This window comes from Liolophura sinensis, chromosome 8 (assembly GCF_032854445.1).
Source record: "Liolophura sinensis isolate JHLJ2023 chromosome 8, CUHK_Ljap_v2, whole genome shotgun sequence".
Taxonomy (NCBI): Eukaryota; Metazoa; Mollusca; class Polyplacophora; order Chitonida; family Chitonidae; genus Liolophura; species Liolophura sinensis.
Window position 1 is genome coordinate 36,066,375 of NC_088302.1, and position 21,087 is coordinate 36,087,461.

At 37.4% G+C, this 21,087-nt stretch overlaps 1 protein-coding gene across 1 annotated transcript in view; it reads right to left on the reverse strand.

Annotated features, from left to right (window-relative positions):
* Positions 1-8,615, reverse strand: part of LOC135473473 (uncharacterized) — a 40,758-nt gene extending 32,143 nt beyond the window's left edge. The window contains 11 exon segments of the mRNA XM_064753324.1: positions 218-294; positions 728-860; positions 1,295-1,469; positions 2,087-2,325; positions 2,811-3,045; positions 4,240-4,321; positions 4,672-4,726; positions 5,225-5,345; positions 6,631-6,708; positions 8,110-8,200; positions 8,423-8,615. Of these exon segments, the coding sequence (XP_064609394.1) occupies positions 218-294; positions 728-860; positions 1,295-1,469; positions 2,087-2,325; positions 2,811-3,045; positions 4,240-4,321; positions 4,672-4,726; positions 5,225-5,345; positions 6,631-6,708; positions 8,110-8,200; positions 8,423-8,613 (1,477 nt within the window). The 5' untranslated portion in view covers positions 8,614-8,615.
* Between the last annotated feature and the right edge of the window lie 12,472 nt (positions 8,616-21,087).

Consider the following 21,087-nt stretch of genomic DNA (forward strand, 5'->3'; position numbering starts at 1 on the left):
GGTGTTTTACTTTGTACCCCAGAATATTTCACATGTCTAGGACTAGCTAGAGAGCAAGCTGAGCCTACAAGAAACCATCCACTGCTCCTTGACAGTTACCCGACAGAGATTCTAACTTAAAGCCATATTCCATCCAGCAGGAGCTGGATGCAATCCTGTGAATTCACTGGTCTAGGGTGAGTGCTATGGTACTCGAGTGTATACACATCAAACTTACTTGCATCCAGATAGGTACTAGTCCTTGACAAAACCTGGTCCATAATTTCCTGTATTCTGCGGTCAGCATCAGTCATCCTGTGATTGATTGGTGAAAAGGAAAGTGATATTTCATAGGGTGCATTTCATAGAAACAATTTATCAATAAAACATGATAATGTATATGGTCAAGGAAAGACAAACATTAGTTCACCATATTTTCTCAATATTTTCTCACACAATCATTTACATGAAGAACCAGACATACATCTTCAAGCAGAAAATAACAATCATAAGTGGTCAGTTGTGACAACCAGTTCTATAAGTCACTCTGTCCGTCAGTTGGGTCATTGGTCAATTTTCTGACATCCTATCTTTTAACATGGGGTGATTGATAAATTATACACATCCTATATTTCAACATTGCCCTGAGCTCATGGCAACATCAAATTTAGGTGGTGTGTCATGTCTAATGATCTTTTGTGCTATTTTGGTGCTCACAATTTTAGCACCATTATAATAGGATACTTACTCGCCAGTGCGAGACTGAATCCTCAGAGAAGTGATAATTTCATCAACAGTCCATTCAGACCTGGGACGAGATGATAGAGTTTCCGTTTCATCATCATTGTATGATGTTAGAGACTTTGTCTTACTCTTGTCGCCTGTTTGAAAAAGACAAAAAGCTGGAGATGAGTAACTGGATGGTTCTTATAAATAAATGTACATGACTGTATATTTGTTACAATATGAATATAGATACTCCAAGACTGCCAAATTTAATAATCACGCCAAAAAGTTATTTTTGTCTCATTATTACTAATTCATATGCATGTAGTCTGGTTATGTTCCCTCTTTATTCATACATCCATACCAGACTTTTTAAAGTTCTGCAAAACCAATCAACCGACAAAGAATTTGTTGTGGTAAATTAAAGTAAACCTGATCAAAGGGAAAATCAACTGCAAATCAGAGAAAATGCACTGTACATGTTGTTCAGTCTATGGAAGTGTTTGATGTGTTTTTCTACCTGAAAACCCGAAAAAAATTCAGGACCAAACAAAGGTAAAGATTAAACAGTTTATATTATAAATCTCACCCTTGATGGCCTCTTTACTACGGTGAAACCTCTCAGATCTGGTTCCCTTTTTAAGACTTCTACCAGGAAGTGCTGTTTTGTCACTATCAGCTATTTTCTGGTTGTCTTCTGTTTTCTGGGTTTTAGGAGATGTCAAGCGCTTTGCTTCCTCTAGTAAAGCTTTGGCTGACATAAACTGCAATTATAATGAAAATAGTTTGAACAATGGGTTTTTCTTTTAACACCAATGCATAATTTGTGAAAAAGGTTGGTGGATTCAGCGTGAGTTTGTAGGATATTTGTACTTCATCCTGCAATATACTGTGTTAATTATACAATACACATATAAAGTGAACAGATACACACTTCAGAACAATATCAGTGCATGTAAAAATGTTTTGTATATACCATAGGTTATCAGCACCAAATCAGATAGGCATTGTAAATAGAATTATACACTGAAAATACTGACAAGTGTCCTTCTCTAACTGCAGCCCTTGAAATATCTCTAAACGTGAAGCAATGCCCCAGTGATAAACAATAAATGCACTTTCATATTATCATTGTTTAAAAAAAAAAGAACTTATAAATGATCCAAAGATTTCTCTACTTATGAAAGAATGTAATTCCAATTTTACAAAGCCATCTATGACATAAGTCAAGATGTGTGTAGAGGTAAGGTGCAAAAGCCAAAAATCTACATCATACAATGTGTCTACATTGATGATTTATTTAAATTCATGTAATTAGAGAAAAATGACACATCCACAATTGTGTCACAAAATATTGGCTTTGAAATTCAGAACTCATTACCGATCCTGAGGTGTTTGGTCTGGATGTCTCAGTGGATGGTCTGGCTGGACCTCCTGAGACTGGTCGTGATTGGATAAACTCTTCACTGACAGCTGTCGTCACGTTCTCCAAGTCATCATCCATTTCCTCAATGGCTTGGTCATACTGGCTGAAACTGGTCTGATCTGGCAGTGTGATGTCACCACTCATCAGTGAGGACTGCAGGCTTTTAGCACTTCGTGTCCTCTCGCCAATACTTTCTAAAGAGTCATAAAAACGCCTTATATTGCAGTCTTAAGACATTCAATCTTCAGGTTCAAGTTTTTCCACCTTTGTTTAAGAGATGACAGAAAAAAAGCATTTAAAGATCAGAAGCCGATTTCATAAAGCCAATTCTGCCTCACATCAAAATGATTTTACAGGTCACATCTATTTTGGGGCAATAGAAATTAAAATTTGGCCGCCTCATCAATGTTTCCTTAAGGCAAATCTGTAAAACTTTCACATAAAACACAGTATTGTCACAATGTTTTAAATTTCATATGGCTGTTGTGGGAATGACCACAGAAGTATGTTATATTCACTTGAATTCAACAAATGACAAAATTCACTGTATCCTGAAACCATAAAAGTATGTAAATCAAATATTTTTAAATGGACTGAATCAATTCATCAGATCTTTGAAAATTTACATTCTCATGAAATCTAAAAGATCTGTCACAATTTTAACCTGTTATATCTTTACCTAGCAGCTTCTTGTTAGCCTTAAGCCTGGTCATGGGCTTGGCTTGAGGTTTCTGTCTCTGACTAAAGGTGATGGGAAGGGTTGTACCCGTTTGACCCAGGATTGCTGGTTTTGATTGGATAGGATCATCGGGCACTACAACCTGATTCAGCTGGAGTGGTGGGACTTGTACCATGGGGGTTGGGGTAGGTTCAGGGGTGTATGAGGACAGAGTCTGGGAGTCACAGCGGTTAGCCTGTGGAACAGACAGATCATTCATACATCATATGTATTTTTCCTCAAGTTCAAGATTTATCAAGTGACACATTTTGCTTGAATCTGATTGATTCATCAACCTTACAGGGCCAATTAAGAGTTTCTTGTGATAAATTTCTTATAAGAAAAAATTGTCACTTTTTAAGGCATTTACTTCCAAGAGTACATTTTTACATACAGAACTTTCAGTGAAATATAGTAGTCATGTTTTGATTACAATAATATGATATTAAGTTATTTTTCTTAAATACGAGTGCATTTTTCTTGGTTGCCCAGTCTAAATGAAATATATCCCCAGGTTTGCTGACTGAAAAAGTAAATGGTATGACACCATGCTAAAGGTGAAGATATTTGAAAAATTCTCACATTAACCAGCTATGTTTTCCACTTTCCCATGATAACATAATACTTTATTTCTTTAAACAGGATTGCCTGCAGCCAATCAAACAAATAAGTAAGATCAACAAGGTCATAAGATAAGACACATGGATTTTGGATATTTACACTTTTCACTAACACAAGGGGGCCTAAATGGCCGAGTGGGTTAACACACCAGCGCAGTGCAATGACTCAGGAGCCTCTCACCAATGCGGCTGCTTTGAGTTCAAGTCCAGCTCATACTTGCTTCCTTTCCGGTCATCTGTGGGAATATCTGTCAGCAACCTACAGATGGTCATGAGTCCCCCTGGGGGCTGTCTGGTTTCCTCCCACAATAAATAATGCTGGCCGATTTTGTATAAGTGAATATTCTTGAGTACTGCATTCAACACCAATCAATCAAATAAATAAATAGATAAGTATTATTTTATTTATTTATTTATTTGATTGGTGTTCTAAAAATATTTCACTTATTTGACAGCAGCCAGCATTATGGTGGGAGGAAACTTGGCAGAGTCAATGGAAACCCACGACCATCCACAGGTTGCTGACAGACCTTCCCACATACAGCACAAACTGGTTTACCTTCCATAACCACTATTTATCTATTTTGTGTAAACTTACCATAGAAATATCATCCAGAGCATCTGTTGTTGCACAAACTGGTTTACCTTCCATAACCACTATTAATCTATTTTGTGTAAACTTACCATAGAAATATCATCCAGAGCATCTGTTGTTGCACAAACTGGTTTACCTTCCATAACCACTATTAATCTATTTTGTGTAAACTTACCATAGAAATATCATCCAGAGCATCTGTTGTTGCACAAACTGGTTTACCTTCCATAACCACTTTGAGCTCAGGAATCTCGCCGCTACATGCAAAAAAATACATAGCATATCAGCATATGAGCACATCAATAGATTATGAAACAGACCAGTCAGAGGTAAAAACAAAACATACCCGATTAAATAAGAAGCAGATCGTAGACTAAGACTACATAGTAAGCTAACAGTATGTAGTAGACTGAAAGTATATATAAATACAAAAATGTCTTCATTCTTATCTAATCTGTCAATAAATAAATAAGTAAACAAATAAACTACACAACACAACAAAGACACCCTCCTATATCCGTTCACATGTGAACTCCACATGTTACATGAACAACAGTAGTCAATGAAGGAAATCTAAGCCTGTAATCTGATTGTACTACAGTCTTACCCATCTCTATTAAGAGGCAGTACACCCATTGAGGTCCTGTGGGGTTTGTTCATATCTGTAAGATAAAAAACAAAAAATAAAGTAATAAACATCATAGAACTAATTAGTTTATGCTTAAAATGTTCAGATTTGATTGCTACCCAGAAATGACACAATACCTGGACAGCTTTTGACCTGTTATGTCACATTTAAATTATATTTGACCTCATCCTTGCAGTCAAATGTGATTTGTGAAGTGGGCCCACTGGACCAGTAAATGAGAGAGGAGTGAAAATTAACATCATAGCCATTTTAAAGTACAAAAATGATGTTATATTTCACGTCTGAACTGACCACCACAGTGAAAAATAAAAAGATCCCATGCTAATATTATGTACAAACAAGCTCCTGTTTGTCTCATCAAAGAGACGAAAGTGGCTACAAAGTATTCTACTTCTACTGACTAAATAATTCAATGGTTGCATGTTAAGAAATTTGTTTTTTAAACCCTAACCAAACCCTGCCAGACTATGTATCACCTGAGTCATTTGTATGTTGGTTAATCATTACTTACCTGTTGTTTTAATAGTTTCCGGTTTACAGAAGGGATATTTCCTGGTGTAAGGTATATCAGGGGGTTGGGTGGTCTTTGTACTCTTCAGATTGGGGCCAACAGGAGGGGCCACGGAGAGCACCTGTCATCAAGCAAAAGGTAGCCTCAGTGAACACTGTTCTGTGTTAGCAAGTTAATCAGAATAAAAAACATGTAGCACACATTAGCATTGTGGATTTTGCATGAAACAAATTCTTCATATATCAATCATACTTGTAAATAAACAATTAACAGAGGAGAAAATGATTTCATTCATATTACTAAGCCTGTATATGTGTAGTGTAATGTTCTAAGTGCTAAGGTTTATACTAAGTTTTAAACTACTTATACAGGCAGTATGTATCTGACATAAAAATTGCAGCATCAAAATGACATTCAAAATATAACTGAGGCAGGTCTTCTTACAACCAGAGATGCTGATGGTCTTATATACAAAGACCTGACAGGTATGGTCATGGAAACGGCATCTGCCCTGTATCGTTAGCTCAGAGACCATTATTAGCAGATCTGATATTAGCCCAACAAAGCTTGTCACTCCCGAAGTCTGCAAAGGTTTAACTTTCCTAATATGTGTCAGAAACTTGTCACTCCAGTCAAAATGTAAAAGTTCAACATAATGTCCAGTTTATGGCCCAAAAAGTTCAAATTATGATAAACTTGTCTTGATGTAACACTTATTTGTGTTCCAAATCTTTTGACTAAATCAATATAACCAACTTTTGATTGATGATATTGCAGCTATATATACATATATGCATGTGTACGTATATCAAGATACGAATGCTAGGAGTAAATTTTGTCCCTTCAAAGTTCGCAAATTATGTTAATAACATCTTTGCCCACCAGTGATATAGATCTGATGTATGATACTTTGACTTAAGAGGATGATTAATTAAGTAACATAAATTAAACATATAAACAAACAAGCTGATAAATCTAAACAGCAAAGAAATGCTCAAAAATGTACATCACAGAAATAATAGGTGTTAAATAACATTTCATATCTTGATTTGAATAAAAAATAGAACAAAAACTATTACTAAATGTTCAATTACAAAAATGTTTAAACTTTCATGAAAATATTTATTTATTTATTTGATTGGTGTTTTACGCCGTAATCAAGAATATTCATGAAAATAAAAGCTTTCTTAAAATTACAACCCAGTTTCATCTGAACATAATGCTTGTCATCATCGTATAACTGAAATATTCTGGAAAATGGCATAAAATGCCAATCAAACAAATAAATAAACAAATAAATACATGAATAAATAGAGAAATAAATAAAATTGTAAATCTATACAATTTACACACACACAAAAAAAGAATACAACATTTTAACTGAATGCATGCATTGTTAAAATTACATTGACTCCATGAGGGCTTGGGGTAGGACATGGAGCAAGAAGATCACATGAGTCGATTAATTCGATTTTTTTAACCTCCTAAAAAAAAAAAATGCAAAATTGTAATCATGTCAAAACTTTTCCATCACATGGCATACATAGTCCACACATAAACAGTCTGTAAATAATCCTGGAATACGCAATTTGTGCAAGTGTATTCAACACAGTTCAATACACTCAATCAGGGTTATATATCCAATCCTTCTTCAATTTTTGAAAAAAAGAAATTAATGCAAAAAATAAATAAACAACAGACACCTACTAGGTTCTGTTGAAAGCATTACAAGAAGTTCAAACAGGAAAAACTGTTAAATATACAAATGAATGGGTTCTTGAAAAGGAAATCAATTTTCAGGATAAAACATTCGAAACAATGTCATAAGGAAAAAAAGCCAAATCCAAAAACTTTCCATCTGACTTTAGATCATTTGATTTCTTGGTGAAAAAGAATGCAAAAATAACCTGTATAAAATGCTGAAAATATTCTGTGTGAATTTACAAGTCTTCTTGTCAGTCCCTGGATCAGTGGGTACTTAAAGTTAAGCTACTACTTCTACATATATACAATATTACTGATTTCAAAAGCATATAATTGCATGGGTCAAACTGCTTGATTAACATGGCAATAAAAGGAAACACGTGGAAAGGCACGCCTTTCGAAAGCAACTAACATCTCATGTATTTTGTACATAACATATTTTTTATTTATGCTTGGGGTTTTTCATTGTACTTAACAACTGTTCAGTCATGTGATGAGGAGCAGCCATCAGGTGTTTGTACTCCATGTGCTGTTTCTTCTTGTGGTAGGGTGAGCCCACGCTTCCACCACTGAAGTATCATCATGGTGAAGACGCCAGACATGACACCCCAACTGGTCACATAATACTGACACTGGACCAGCCAGTCATGTTTACTTGCGCTGATCCTTAATGACAGATTGCCAAGTGAGGCAGCAGCAAGTACCATTTTCAACTGTGTGAAATGAGTACAGTTGCAGATACCTCAAGCAAAGATGTGAGCTCTGGAGAAATAATATTTTTCATAGGAAAAATTGAAGAAAAAAACATGTAACAATATCTTTATATTTTGGGAAGATTCTTTGTTCAACTTAAGGGGGACCTCCATGGCTCAGTTGGTTAGAGCGCTAGCGCAGCGTAATGACCCAGGAGCCTCCCACCAATGCGGTCACTGTGAGTTCAAATCCAGCTCATGGTGGCTTCTTCTCCGGAGGTACGTGGGAAGGTCTGAGAGCAACCTGCGGATGGTCGTGGGTTTCCCACCATAATGCTGGCCGCCGTCGTATAAGTGAAATATACTTGAGTATGGCGTAAAATAATCAAATAAATAAACAATGTGTTCAACTTAAGCAAGTCTGGATGAAGGTTATACTTTAATTCTTAAATATCTGAGCATTATTTGAATGACAATTTAGCAACTCACAGACTTCACATTCTGCACATCACCCGGAAACATTGGCTCTGTTTTTCTCTTCATTTTCACTCGTTCCTGTTTGAAATGTGGGACTAATGTCCTTGGAAAGTTGAGAAAAAGAAAGACACATTTAATTATCACCTTATTTCTTCAAAAGCCTGGTTCCTTTTTTTTGGCTTTCACCAACACAAATCTTTATAAAATGTTTTCAAAAACATATGTAATAAATTTAGGCTGATTTGCAAAAGTAGGAAGCATATAATGTGGCTTAATTCTCATTATGAATTATTAACAACAGACACAGAACTCAAACCTCATTTACCTGGTAATTTTGTATTCTTCAGACATCAACTCTTTCTTCTTTTGCTCTCTGTTGGACAGTATACCACGCAAAGACTTCTTCTCAATCTCTTCCAGCTCATTTTGAATAGTTAATTCCACGTTTCTGTTTGGCCGCAAACGAAATGTTCTTCGACTATCTCTAACAACCGGAAATATGTCCCGGTCAGCCATTCCAGCCTTCTTCCTGAAGTACTCACAAGCGACTGATAAAAGAATGATACATTTATGATCAAACACTTTTTAAATATGAATATGGTTGTTCCATCTATTGCCTTTCAATTAGAATTGCAAAGGATTTTGGCATGAAAAAAAGGGGCAAAAACTGTTAAATTTACAGTTTAAATCAGATATGAAATAATCACAATTTTCCAGTATGATGAAGTTGATGTAAGTCAGCAAACAGACACAATTATTCCTGTATTTATATTATATAATCCAACTTTGTGACAGCATAAAATTTTTCTTTTTAATACAAAACAAAATGACCTAACACACTACTGCCCTTTCAAATTTCTTCTGAGTCAATTTTTAGGAGTGATGATACTATATTATAATGACAATGCATGAAATACACTGCAGATGTACACGGTAGGTTCAGATTTGCGTTGATTGGTGTTCAATGTCATGATTAAGAATTTTTCACCTCTTTGACTGACAGGTTTATGAGTGGAAGAAAAAGGAATGCACCAGACGTGTTCAGATAATTATGATAAATCTTTTCAGCATAAATTGATAAAAATATTTTCCCAACAGTGGCTCTCTCTCTCTGCGAGCGGTAAAGCTGGGGTTTCTGTGAGCTCTCAAAAATTTGACGAGAGGTAGAAATTTAAAACTCTTAAGGTGACATACGAATTACAAGTTACACAGGCCTACCACTAGCCCTATGTCTACTAGGCTACTTCAACTGCTTCAACTGCTCAGCACAGGCAACATCTCACATATATTCCCCTTGGTAAGGACACAAGAGACCCAAATTCTCCTCACAGTCATCGCTAAAGCAGCAGCCATTTTGCCTTCGCCACATACAGTTATGGGTCTTGAAAAAGTTATCATTCCTGGATGGTGCATGCGCGTTAAACCTGAAAAGACAAGTCTAAGGGCCGCCTTGTATAGAAATAGTCTGCCGTGTTGTGTGGGGCTGGTGTGCCATTAGCGAATGGAATACACCTAGGATGTTATTTGTGTGAGGTAAGAGCGAAAGATGACACCACTTTTGGCCTGCCGCCATTGTTTAGAAAGACTTATCAGACATGGCGTGTATGGTTTACCATTGATTTTCCCTGTGGCTACAATACTCCGCCAGCACAACATAAAGAGAGGAGTTGAAGTACCCAACTGGGGCTAGCATAACACATACTTTTTTTTTTTTTTTTGATTGGTGTTTTATGCCGTACTCAAGAATATTTCACTTATACGACGGCGGCCAGCATTATGGTGGGTGGAAACCGGGCAGAGCCCGGGGGGAACCCACGACCATCCACAGGTTGATGACAGACCTTCTCACGTATGGCCGGAGAGGAAGCCAGCATGAGCTGGACTTGAACTCACAGTGACCGCATTGGTGAGAGACTCCTGGGTCATTACGCTGCGCTAGCGCTTTAACCGACTGAGCCACAGGGGCCCCCTCACATACTTTTGTTACATTAATTAAATTTCTTCCCTTCTAGAATACATTCTGAAGCACTGTTTGCGATGACAGAGTCATTGTCTCCAGTATAAAAATGTTTCACGTCCTGTGTATGGAATGCTTTTAGTGTCTATTTACTTCTGGTGAACAAAAATGCTGCAGATGTCGGGTATCGAAAATTGGCCACGATGAATGTACATACATAGTACGTCGATATTAAGGCACCATACCTGTGCATTAAGTAATGAATCAATAAACAAAAGTTCTCCTGCCACACAGATGTTTTACGTCGCTCTGCATACAGAAATTAATCCGGTATTTAAGACCAGAAGATACCTGAAATACACTGGAAATCCTATCGGATGATGGTTCTAAACGCAGCCTGACTTTGCCGCCATTTGTTTACAAGTCCTAGTTACCAGTTCTCGCGAGAACTTACGAGCACGCACCTTGGCTGTCCACAGCCGATCTATGCTTCCAGCTTATCTATCATGTATCATATTACGGAGCTGTAAAAGTGTCATGGTAGAAATTTTTGGAAAAGGAAAAAAAAAAAAAAAAAACATGGTGAAATTTTTTTTTTCAAAAATGTGGGGGGAATAGAAATAAAAAAAAAATGACATGATGGAAAAAAATTTTGCAAGATAAAATTTTTTTCTTAACCCCCAGCTTTTACAGTCGGCCCCGAGTTTAAATGTCAGGGCACAGACTTAATCGGCGAATCACAGGTCGTTTACTGTCAACAACCAATACGGCAGCCACAGACGAGCACCCCACCAATAACTACAAATTTTGACTAGGGGCTAACCATGAGATAAATAATTTGTATTTTAAATTAAGAACAGGATTGTAATGGGCCTGATCGACTACACAGGTCAATTCCACTTTGTTTAAAGACACACCATTCTCAGCCGCCACGCGGCATCGCTTGTGAAGCCTACATGTAGTCCTACCTGTACGTTTCGCTTGACGAGTACATCTATAGCCTAGGTCCATCCGTAGGTCAAAAAGGTCCGTAGGTAGGGAAAAGGTTAGCAAGCACTAATCCATTACGTTTTCCTTATGACCCGATTCTAGATCTACATTCAGGACTATTTTTTAACGATTCTTCGGCGTGCATGCATGCAACAGCGGTTTGTCTCTCTGTCTGCAATGTTAGCGAAAAGGTTATGCATGGGTTTTGCTAATACTATGTGTACGGCCTGGTCTTGGGCACAAGCACTAATCCTTACATAGGATTCTGGTGGTAACCCCGAGCTCGATGCATTTTTCAAACTGTTGTTCATCATAGTAAGATAAAACACAAATACTGACTCTACAGACTCTTGTTCATTTGTCGGTTGTGCAGTGAGGATTGGTACACATGGTTAGCTGTGACCGGGTGACTTATAGTTAAGAATACCGATAAACTGCTGTGCTGGATGACTGACAAGTCGTTTACAGACAACAGGTTGTGGTAAGGAAGTATTGAATATATGCCTCGAAAGAGAGATTCGTATACCAGACGTCAACCAATATGGACGTTCCAGGTCAATAATCGCAAGGCCAATTTCCACAAGGACGTTTAACACTAACCACCAAAGAACAGAGAAAGTATATACAGTACGGAAATTAGGACGGAATCAGTCAACAATTTTCAGTGATGTTGGAAAGGAGCAAGATATGTTCGAGCTGAATGAGTGAAATCAGTATTCAAATCGTGTACCATTTTATACGACCCAAAACCAATCACTATTGAAGCCTGTAACCAATAAAAGTGGGACCTCCAATACGAAAGTTGGATAACATTGCAAAATATACCCTCAGTGATCTCTGTTACATCTATGAATGTGTTCAAAGGATTGAGGTCATACCACATTTCTCTCAATAATGTATAACGGCAAAGAGGTCTGTGAATAGAAGAAACGGGAGAAAAACACTGCCCTTTATCAGATATACCCGAAAAACCCCCTGACTTACAAGCGCAACAAGAACAGCAGTCCAATCTGCTGCGGCTAGAGGGCTGAGGGAGGAGAGAGTGGCATTTGACAACTGAGCGAGAGACTGAGGCGCCTGCACTTAGTTGTAATTTACCAGGATTCTTACAACATACAACGGAGGCTTCACTTGCATTTTGGTTAGCATGCTAGCGCGGCACAATGACTCAGGAGCCTCTCTAATTTCAGTCGCTGTGAGTTCAAGGCTTGATCATGCTGACTTTCTCTCCGGTCGCCCGTCGGAAGGTATGTCAGCAATCTGCAGATATGGTCGTGGAATTCCCTTTACCTCTGCCCGCCTTCCTCCCATCGTAATGCTTGCTGCTGTCGTATAAGTGAAACATTCTTGACTACGGCGTAAAAAAACCTAATTAAATAAATAAATAACTAAATAAATAAAATAAACAAATAACTGAAACATATACAACGACAGTTGACAAACAATATTAGGAAGGACATAAAAATATTTATTATAAAAGTATTGATACAAGCCATTAATAAAATGACATTATTACAAAAATTTTCTTAAACGTACATAATTAGACTGCTCGAATTTGCCACAAGATACAACGCAAGATCCATCCGATTTCAAGAACCATTATTTCTCAAACCAACAACTTGTGTTAACATGGACCATAAATATATAGTTGTCATTATTCAAGCCTATACCTATACAGCGTTGCTCATTTCGTTTCCTACACATAAGCGAACTAAGTTGTTGCTCGTCTGCTTTTTACTCACAAGGTGAGTGGTAATATCCCAGTATTTAATAAGAACTGTTGCTGTTCTGCAAACTGTATGACAGGGCATATACATATGATATACGTCTGTCTTTATCATAACATCTGTTATAATGCTTCATACATCAGCTGAGTACAACTCCAGTTTTACGCTAGAACAAAAGTGGAATTAAATGTTTGGGAGAACTTCTGTTTGGTGGAACAGGATGGGCGTGATGTTTTGAGCACACGGTATACCCCATTTGTTTTTGTTTGGTGGAACAGGTGTGGTGAGCAATGTGCAAACTGTATACATTATTTGCTTTTGTTTGATAGGACAGGAGGTATAGGGAGCGATGTGCACACGTTATGCACTATTTGCTTTTGTTTGGTGGGACAGGAGGTGTAGGGAGCAATGTGCAAACTGTATTCATTATTTGCTTTTGTTTGGTGGGTAATGAGGTGTGGGGAGCAATCTGTAAACTGTATACATTATTTGCTTTTGTTTGTTGGTACAAGATGTTTGGGGAGCAATGTGCACACGGTATGTCCTACTTAACTGCTCATGTTTAGGGGCCTATACGGGTGTGGGTGGGCAATGTGCACACGGTATAGGCTATTTGCTTTTGTTTGGTGATAAAGGGGGTGTGGGAAACAGGTATGTCTTAGGACTAAGGGCGGCGAATAGCGTGAAAGTATGGATTTATTGTCAAGAATCGCTCTGGTCGACGAACTGGGGCTGAAAACAGATTCAGCATGCAAGCTGCAAGCCCAAGCTGATGATCGCTCTTGTCGTCTGGCAACGTGATACATAAACATCACACGACAACTAACGACGAATTGGAGTTTGAAAGATTCAGCAAGCTGCAAGCCCAAGCTGATGATCGCTCTTGTCGTCTGGCAACGTGATACATAAACATCACACGACAACTAACGACGAATTGGAGTTAAAAACAAATTCAGCATGTTGCAAACCAAAGTTGATGATCCCTCTTGTCGTCTGGCAACGTGATACATAAACATCACACGACAACTAACGACTAACTGGAGTTAAAAACAAATTCAGCATGTTGCAAACCAAAGTTGATGATCCCTCTTGTCGTCTTGCAACGTAATCTGAAAATATCACATGACAACTGACACGAACTGGTGCTGAAAACAGACCCAACAAGCTGCAAGCCAAGTTGATGATCGCTCTTGTCGTCTGCCAACGTGATATGTAAATATCACACGACAACTAAGGAAGAACTGGTGCTGAAAACAGATTCAGCGTATTGCAAGCCCAGTTTGACGATTGCTCTTGTCGCCTGGCAACGTGATATGTAAATATCACACGACAACTAAAGACGAAATGGTGCTGAAAACAGAGGCAACAAGCTGCAAGCTCAAGTTGATAATCGGTTTTATCGTCTGGCAACGCAATACCCAAGTATCACACCGCAACTAACGACGAACTGAAGCTTAAAACAGATTCAGTATTGCAAGCCCAGTTTGACGATTGCTCTTGTCGCCTGGCAACGTGATATGTAAATATCACACGACAACTAACGAAGAACTGGTGCTGAAAACAGATTCAGCGTATTGCAAGCCCAGTTTGACGATTGCTCTTGTCGCCTGGCAACGTGATATGTAAATATCACACGACAACTAAAGACGAAATGGTGCTGAAAACAGAGGCAACAAGCTGCAAGCTCAAATTGATAATCGGTTTTATCGTCTGGCAACGCAATGCCCAAGTATCACACCGCAGCTAAAACAGATTCAGTATGTTGCAATCCCAAGTTGATGATCACTCTTGTCGTCTGGCAACATGATACACAAATACACGTATATATCACACGACAATTAACGATAGACAGGAACTGAAAGCGATTCATCATACTACAAGCCCATGTTGTTGATCGCTTTTGTCGTCCGGTAACGTGATACTCAAAAATCACTCGACATCTAACGACAAACATCAGCATTTTGCAAGCCTGAGTCGTTGATGGATCTTGTTGTTTGGCAACATGACACGTAACGTATCACAGGGCACAGAGGGAATTTTTGACTAAAACTTTGTTTGAAATTATGGAGGTATTATCTTTAATATAAGGGTTATTATTGGGTTTTCAAGCAATCTCGGCGTGATGTGGGGTTTGGGAGAGTATATATATATATATATATATATATATATATATATATATATATATATATATATATATATATATATATATATATATATATATATATATATAGCCATATCCCATGCACATGTAATAGTTGAAACTTTGAAACTCTATGGGAGACAGTTGTGTACTGTGAAAACGCGTGACCAAGAAAACGTTCGACTCATTTCAAACTTGCAATTTTAAATTCAAGGTATAAATGTGAACACACCTACAAAGCGACCAAACAGAAGTCAATATTTTGTGTTTAATTTAGCGGAATGTTCAGATTTGCCCACTTTTTAATAAAGTTAAAAGTAGTCAGTAAGTGGTTTTGTACAGCTGTCATTTGTACTGTTAACCACGATTTGTTTCCTTGCTCTGATATTTACAACTCACTGGCAACGCTGTATAGTGTATAAGTCATCCACGGAGACATTGGGATACTTGCAAGTACAGGTATAGGCTATGTTTTGTCCCGAAAACACGCTAAATCATATTTCACTTAAATCATGCGACGAAGACAACATAACACATCTGTTCAAATATGGGTATGATGGATCGAACAACTGGTTCAGATTCTCTTTTTTACCCTGTCCGTTTTCCATGCAACACCTACGGTGTCAGTGCTAGTTTCTTGCGGCGAATCTTCCATTCCCGATGAGTTCCTGAAAACAGATTAAAGACTTAGCAGTCTATATATAGCAGGCAATAAGACCCTGTCAACTTCTTGTGCAGGTTTTCATCAATGACAATATGAAACAAATGTTTTCGAAAGCATTTCAAACCTGGATACACTGTTAGCAAATACTGTAAATTATACGATGTTTTACCTTAAATTTTACGGTGATGAGCCGTTCTGTCAATATACGGTTAACTACCGTATGAAGTCCGTAATATAACGGCCGTCTACCGTTAACGTCGTATAAGTCGGTCTACACAAGGGAGATAACAAACTGAAGTCACAATGCCTCCTCTTCCAGTATCAATAAAATTGATGAGAAAGTAAACAAAAGAAAGGAGTATGCAATATAACATGTATATTACGTGGGAATAAACCTATGTTCTGACCTCAATAAAATTAAACGGCATAGGCCTACCAAAGATAAACTATAGGCCTAATTGCTGTGGGTATAGCCTCCATGTAACCCTAGATAAACTCGTGGTTTCTAAATGTCACGTAAGTGTTATTTAAATAAAATTCCTTACAGGTATTACTGGTATATAGTAATATATTTATTTTCATGAATGAAAAACTATTAAGTTTTTGGTGTGAAAAATAGCTCACGGAGGGAGCGTTGCTTGTGAACACAAGATATTCTGGGTTCTCTCCCCCTGTCGTCAGATTTCGCGTCGTTGGAGTTTCCTTGGCGCTAGTTTTTGAAAAGAGGCGTGTCATACATGTGTTTACAAACTTTAACAATTCTAAGAAATATTTCAGGACCTAAAAACTCAATTTCGCCACTGGATTGTCATACATATTACTATTAAATCGACAGTTTTGTTCCTTTACCAGTAATTCTCATCGCGGACGAGTAACATCACTTATCTACGCTGCTAACAACATCAACAGCCAAACATCTACTATTCTAGGCAGCTCTCCTTTCAGGTAATGGGCAGACAAAGTTGAAAATAACCCGAAGAACTTAGTTTGCTTACTGCACTATGAATAGTTGTAAACTGTGATTTTAAAATAGTGACAAGAGTAGCATACATAAAATTAAGAATCCTCAGGAAAAAACTTTATGTAATTTTTACGCCTGCTTTCATGAACATGCAACAACTGAGGAAGTTCAGATTATATTTCTTCGAGCCACCCATTTCTCGTGGTTTGTGGTGAATACATATTCTTTAATCTTAGTTACCGGTACATTAAGTTATGTCAAAGTTATGGTAGTTTATAGCTGAATGCTAAGTCTGAAAAAAAAAATGTTAACTAGCCTCTATCTTCGGATATCTAAGATTTATTTCACCTTTACTAGTATTTGATATCTTAATGCTGTTTTTGGTGCAGCTACCTCTGGATCTGTAGATAATACATTTGCAACTCCAGGTGACAGCCCCTTGGTGTCCAGGAGGCCGATGCTAGTGCTTGGTGAGCTGATCGTTATAGACCAAATCAATTTTGTGTTGAAGGGGATTATATTGCGTACTCGTTTCTTTTGTGTACTTACTTACTATAAGCCTAATTCTACTACTTAAACCTCCATTGTGGTGCAGTAGCATCATTGGAACTGATTTAGCGGTAGGATTCAGATGATATATTTCTTATTTTATTGCAACTGCTGTGTTATGTGCTTATACATCATTAATATGTATCACCATATTAATTATTCTTTTAAAAAATCTGGCGCTAAGCCATAATCATTCATTCATTCATTTAAAAAATCTGGTAAGCAGCATTTACGTGAAGTGTGGATTTTGTCTTAAAAAGAGAAGCAGATGTTGTTTGGGATACAGTTTTTTGTAATCTTGCATGGCCAAACACTTGCACTTCAACAATATTCCAAGCATGTGTAACGGACTCTTTACGGTTGCATCAGTCTACATTGTTTTGGTGAATAAGTATTCATATACAATTCTTTAAACGTCGCAAAAACGAGGAAAGGAAACGTTAGAATGGTTTCAGGTTATAATGGAAATTGTATAGCTGCATGCTTTACAGTAAAATAACTGCAAATTCTACATAATTTTATAAATTAGTGGAGGTACATATGGTATTTCACACGATATTGTGTATAACTGGTAGTGCCACAATAAGTAAGGGTTTATATTTTAAGGCATTGTTCACATAATATGCAGGTGTTACATAAATGGAATCAATGCCAGTCTGTTTAAGCGTAAATATACATGTTTTTTTTTTAAATTTCTTCTATTTATTTTAGGTGCTTTGCTGGAGTAGCTAATGAGACGAGACAGAAATCTAAGAAAACAAAACACAAGAACTGGTCTGTCAACCCTGAGGTTCTATCGTTAATATGGTCTCTTGCAGACTTCGAATGGGCCATGCACTGTCTTTTAGCTCTGTCATTGTGAAATGCAGGTTTTTAGATTGGCCACCCTGTAAGTAACCTGAAATAGTAGTAGCTAAAATATTTTCATATATTAGGAAACCTGAACTTAATGTCATAAATATATTATTATCAAATTATACGGTCAAAATTACTTATGAATCGTTGTACTGTCAGTGCACTTGAAGACAGCTATTAACATTCAAGTCAAAATTTTCAAGCAATATTTCCCAAAACTTGTGCTTCTGTAGACTGTAGCTGTAATCTGGCAAAAGGTTGTCAAAATGTCCCAGTATATGATGCAGTGTGCACATGTGGTTTCCTACTACAAAATGCTACTGGTATCTTTCTATTTCCGTTTAACAATATAAGATTTCACTTGTAGAGGTATATAAACTGGATTCAAAGTTCAAGAAGAAATGGTAAACGCAAGTTTCAAGCGAATCTGGTATGGTCTTTCTATATTGATATGCAGCAGTGTTATCTTTTCTTATCAAATATATTCTTAACATCTGAATGACCACGCAAGTAAAATGAAGTACCCGTGGAGAAATTATTTTATGGACGGCGTGTGGCTTAAATACAATAAAAAGACTAATGTGGATATTGTGATTCTCTGTCTTGGATTCAAATGGATTTACTTTCCTGTGTTAAATACATCTATCTGGATACTATATCTTCTTCAAGGGCGTAAAAAGTGTAAAACATTTTAACTCTGGGCGCTTTAGTTAGGATATATTAACACGGCACCACAGTATGGCCACATGAATTCCGCTGTGGTGTTCAGTCTGGATCATACATTCATTCATCAAACCATTAAGAGAATATTTTAAGTGTCACCGCACATCCACTGTAAAGGGATAATGAAAGTAACCTAGGGTATACTGAAATATTTCAGTCGTGAAGTACAGAAGTACTTATCCACATGCTCGGTCTGTTTTTTTTTTTTAAAATTTTTTTTTATTATATATTTTAATTAGTATTTTTATTCACATGAAATACAAATATAGTTTTAAAATACCTATCATCTAAATCAGTATTACAGTACTGTCGAACAGACTCAGTCATGATGGCGAACAAAACACCATTTTCAACATCTGTGCAAAGTTTGAGGGGAAACCTCATGAATTAGTTGACGACATGGTGACATAAGTTACATGTTCGATGTATAACGTGCTACTTGCCGATGTACACGGTATATGTAATTAAGTTTACTCTGAAGATGCTGTTACGGTGGTGTCTCACATCATCTACACAGTGTCGATTCTCTTTGTCATGAAGACAAACACGCGCTACCCCAGGTGAGAATTGAATGAAAAGGCACGGTAAAATACTATATTTGGAAAGCAATGTACGGTATATACCCGTAAAACATGTGGTTCAACATAACAATAAATTGACATATTGCCGCTGAATTAACGGTGAAGCTTCTTATTTTTTACGACAACCGTATAATGAGACTAACGGTACACCGTAAATTTTACGGTGAAAACTTGGCAACCCCAGCTGCCAGGCAATTTACCGTAAAATTTACGGTTAATTGCTAACAGTGTACTAGTATTTGAAAAACTGATTTGCTCGATGCAATGTTGGCCCTTGTTTAGAATGTCAAATTAATGTTTAGAAACAAATTAATTACAAGAAACTCAAGAAGAACTAGGCTAGCGTATTGATATTTCAATTTTCCTTATATATGCTTAAACCAAAGCTAATCAAAATAATACCAACCACATAAAGGTTATATACCTTGAGCCCAAAACATGGGGTCGTATGGGTTCACGCCAGCGCTTTGATTACTTACATGCCGTAAAGCATGAACTAATTTACGTGAATTCTTCTGTAGGCTGGCCATCTGGAAGGCAACCTTATCGTATGAAATGAAAGAAAAACGAAATCAAATCATGTGTCCACATATACGTTTACATACATAACATTTGACACTCTTTCATAGAATGCGCGCATGGGAAGGTCTTCTAGCAACCTGCGGACCGGTTTTTTTCTTCTTCACCATAATGAAGGCAGCCCTCGTCGTATAAGTGAAATATTCTTGAGTACGGCGTAAAACACCAATCAGATAAATAAATAAATCTTTTATAGAACATAGACCGAAATATAGGTTCCCTTTAATTGTTTCAGTTGTAATAAATCAAATGTATGCCCATTATATGACTATACCCGACGCGGATATATGCTGGGAAATGTATTTAAAAAACTATGTATAGCTTAATCATACTGTATCAATAACTGCATGCATGTATTGTTATCAGAAAAGAACCTACACTGACCTTTCAAGCGCACGTGTATGACTTTTCAGTGGCCTTCGAGCAGTCGGCCCTGCACTTCTTTACGTGAAAAGTTTTCTGCAAAAACCAAAAATATCCAGTTGTTTTTCAAAAATTAGCGGAAGTGAACATATGTAATGCTTGTTAGACACGTGTACACATACATGAAGACAAAATAAAAAACAAATACACCTGTTGAACACAGCGACAAACATAGTGGATACAGGAAAGGATTATGGTACGTTGTCAGTAGCAACATGTTTAACACAGTATATGTCCTAAGAATGAAATTAAGATTCTTACCTGAAAATCTCTTGTTACAAAATCTGTGAATATGAATTTATTCCCCCCAAACAGCCCCTCAAAGATCAAGATTATTTTAGGTTTCGCCCCTGTCTTCCCGGGCATGGCGCCGTCTTCTGCCGCTTCGGCGCTTGTCTTCCGTCTTCGGTGTGTCACTGTGGTTATTTCCATTAGATGCATTTTCTCTGGTGGAGAAGATGCTGGGAAGAACACTATGCCTTGTGTTCAGGCTAGTTGGGATTTCTGGCAGACGGCTCTGTATGATTTCCTCATATCCAGGAGCAGGGTCCCGCTGGCGGATAGGAGGTCTGCCGTAAGGCCTGGCATGGTGGGTCAAAGATGGTGAAACCGTCACTGGCTCCCGTGGTTGGCTAACCTGAGGAGTCATTTCCTGAGGGGCAACTGCAGGCTGCATACAGAAAACAAAAATTGATTGGCTGATTGACTGATTGGGGGATTGGTTGACTGTTGTTTATCGCCACATTACAAAATTATTCACTTAGACGTTGACGGTCAGTTTTACGGGTTGGAAAACCGAAACGCACGAGGTAAATAAGTGGCAGACAAGTGATCTTCAAGA